Genomic DNA, 3,697 nt, shown 5'->3' on the forward strand with positions numbered 1-3,697 from the left:
CACTCATAATCACAATCACTTTATTCATGTCAATGCATTTGAACAACTGAATAATTCGGTTACTTTTGCAGAATCATATCATCAGCCAGAATGCTGCAGCAACAACACCATCTGCTCCAGTCCAACCTCCATTCAGGCCTCCATCCCAGCTGCCAAGAATGGGGCAACCCAAAACCCCAACTGCTGCCTCCAAATTCAGACCCAAGCAGACAATCAGAAGGCCCTGAGCAAGTGCAAATCCACCTTTAAATCCACCTCCAACTCCACTCCCAGATACAACCCAGACTCAAAGCACCAGTGCCAGTGTCGCTACATTAGAGGAGACCTTGAAAGTCACTAGCAGTGAGGCCATAGGAATGAATTTCATACCAACTCCTGGATCCAAGAATCAGAAGAACTGAACACTACTGAATGAATTTCTGTTTTTTGTCATAGTCTTCAGTATGAATTAAACAACACTGTCTACTTATTATAGTTTGACAAACTTGTTTATATGCCAACCAGATGTTTTGTTATTTTGTGGCAAACTTGTTTATGTTTTGGATTAAGACAGATACATTGTTGTTCATATTTTGGTCATAATCTATGCAGAATTACTACCTTATATAATAGCTGATTCACAGAATTACTACCTTATTTTTTGTTCAACAATGGCAATTTTCATTGAATAGCCAGCAATGGCAATTTTCATTGAATAGCCAGCAATGGCAATTTTCATTACATCATCAACATTGTACATCAACTCATCATCCTCACCACTTTAAGAAATATACAGCAACAACAAAAACTACACTAATCAAAGCAATATGCCACATACTCATTTTTTTCTCCTTCTCCATACATAACAGTTTCCTCTCCAACTCTTTTATTTTTTTTCTCCAGTTCCTGGCTTCGCACCAGTTGAATTTTTTTTCCAATTCCTGACTTCGCACCACATGATCTTCAATGTCTACACCTCCAACATCATCCACAGCACCCAATGCTTCAGACTCCATGGCCCTAATTTTTTTCAGGTGTTCATCAAGCCAGACAAAATACCGGCAATACCGTTCTTTAACCTGGAGCAATTTTTCAGATAACACCATAATTAGACACAGAACACTCTCATCCAACTACTATCAAAATAATCGCTCACTTTGAAGAATGGACACCCGAGAAACATCCTATTAGGATTAGATGCTGTTCTTGACTTGTAAAGAATGGCATAAACGCCGCAGAAGCACTTCGGCGCAACCCCATCTCGATCACAACCTCCTACAACAGCGCATGAAGATCCCCGTCCAGGTCTTGTGCATGAAGAACCCCCATCGCTCATCATGGACGATCGCACAAGCAGCGGCCATGACTTCCACCTTGCGTTTGGATGAAATAGGGCTCACTGGTGAAAACGGCATCGTTTGGCACTTCAGGGACGAATTTGTCCACTAAAATTTCGTCCCAATCCACCTCAGCAGGAGTAACGGCCACGTCATTCACTGCCCCTCCATGTCAGCTGGCTCCGTTGCCGTTTATGGTCCAAAACGGACGGAAGGGTATAATTGTTGCCCGTTTTAAAACGTGGGAGATCGAAATATATTTTTCAATCTTGAGGGATGAAAATGTCCCCGTTTTAAAAGGTCAGGGACCTATTTATCTTTTACTCTAAATAATAAAAAAAAAAAACATGATTGCTAAATAATTATATTTTTGTCTTTTATTATTTATTTTATTGGTGCTAATCATGTGCTCATATTATTTGTTGTTTATATTAACGAGATAAAAAGAAATTTATTACCTTAATATTCAAAAATCGAATTGAATGGATCTCGTTAATTGTGACAACAAGATCTGAATACATTATTTTATTGCACAAATGTGTTATTATATCAGGTTTGTTATGAAAAATCCTTGTACAGTTGTATCATAATTTCATTTTCTCATTTTGTTTCGACAAAAATATGCATTTATATCCAATAAATTTTACATCATTCTGTGCAAAAATTAATTTGTAAATGGATTAGAAAATGGTGAATTAGTAAAAAATGGATGCATGGTGTGTTATGCATAAATGTGGAGCTAACATTTGTTAGAGAGCACAAAACGCAAGTTACGTTTTGGGAGGGACGAAAAACAAGAAAGAGGAGCACACTGCAAAATGCAGCCTGCCATTTGACAGACCCAGGCAATCAAAGAATGAAATGTGGCTCTGTATCCCCTGCATGAAAACAGCTTCATTTTTGACCAGTTTTGGGAAGGCAAAACGCAGGTTGCGTTTGTCAGCCTACCAGAGCAAATCGGAGGTTGCGTTTGGCAGCCACCTTAGCTGCATGTGTGACACGCATCATGGAAGATGGTAAATTTGTTTATAAAAATGAAAACCAAACGCAAATAGGAGTAACGGGAGTGAAACAAGAGTAAAAGAAAAAAAGAGAAGAAGTGAAAATGAAGAAGTGAAAGTGAAGAAGTGTGGGAGAAGTGTGGGAGAAGAAGAAGAAGTTTACGGTAAAGAATTAAATAATGATTTGTAATTTTACCAAATCGGAGAAACACATTATTAAATATCTTGATCATCATCAATGAATAAATATTTTTTTTTTATTTTGATAGTGTTATTGTTAATTACAATGCTGTTTAGTTACCGTATTATTATTATTATTATTTGTTATCAGTAATTACTATTAATTGTAATTAATTATTTATTAGGTGCCGGCATATGAGTACCACTATTAGGCTCCGGCATATGAGCATCAGGTTCAGGATCCGGCATATGTCCAGCAGTGGCCGGCATATCAGTCGCAGGCACCATATATACAGGAACCACAACCACCTCAGGCACCTGAGCGCTACATACCATAGCTGGTAATTCCAGCCGAGGGTCATTTTAGTTCATTGGGTGGATCTGACACCATCAGCTTCTCTCAAGTGCTGAGAGATACGGATCATCATTTTTCGACGCCACCGCAGGAAGGGCCTGCTACATCTCAGCATTCTGGTGGTCGTCGCGCCACATCAGGTCATGCCAGTGACTTCGACTTTGATCAGTCGATGGGTCATGTAGATCCGCCCGGTCCTTCCGCACCACCACGCTCCCAGTTGTTTGATTTGAATGAGTATCCGCAGTAGGAAGAGGGAGATTTGGGATACGACTTGCAGCACTGGTATGATCTTGGTGGAGTGAGTGCTCCTGGGATGAGTGGTTCAGGTTTGTATGACACTGGTGGTGCGAGCATGATAGATTTCGGTATTCCTGACGTTGGCAGTAGGCTGGATGCCGGCGTGTCGCAGGGTCATCCGTATAACTTACGGACACAGACTGCGCCGCCGGACAAATACACCCCATCCTTGTATTCGAAGAAGGCGCCGAGGAAGTAGTTTGTTGCAGTTGATCTTGTATTCAGTGTTGTATTCAGATTTGTATTCAATGTCGTATCTTGTATCCAGTTGGCGATCACCTTCACTCCTTCTATCTATCCCACGTAGACGGGTCACCCATCGGAACAAACTCGCTTCTGTACACCTTGCAAATTTCAGTCATCTTGTACACGTCGTACACATACACCTGCCAATCAAGACGCTGGTTGGCGCAACATGCAAGCACGTGGTGACATGGGAGTCGCTCGACCTGGAAATGGCCACAGTCGCAGTGTCGTTGCGCAAGGTTAACAGTGTAAATGGTACCATCTTGCATTTCACGAACCTCAAACATCTCGTTGCGCCT

General features: G+C 41.0%; 1 protein-coding gene across 1 annotated transcript; it reads right to left on the reverse strand.

Annotated features, from left to right (window-relative positions):
* Nucleotides 315-1,318, reverse strand: LOC107606596 (uncharacterized protein At4g04775-like). Its single transcript, XM_016308640.1, has 4 exons — nucleotides 1,136-1,318; nucleotides 898-1,058; nucleotides 633-758; nucleotides 315-375 (listed from the first exon to the last, which is right to left on the reverse strand). The coding sequence occupies exons 1-4, from the start codon at nucleotides 1,316-1,318 to the stop codon at nucleotides 315-317; spliced, it is 531 nt and encodes a 176-aa protein (XP_016164126.1).

This window comes from Arachis ipaensis, chromosome B07 (genome assembly GCF_000816755.2).
Source record: "Arachis ipaensis cultivar K30076 chromosome B07, Araip1.1, whole genome shotgun sequence".
Lineage (NCBI taxonomy): Eukaryota > Viridiplantae > Streptophyta > Magnoliopsida > Fabales > Fabaceae > Arachis > Arachis ipaensis.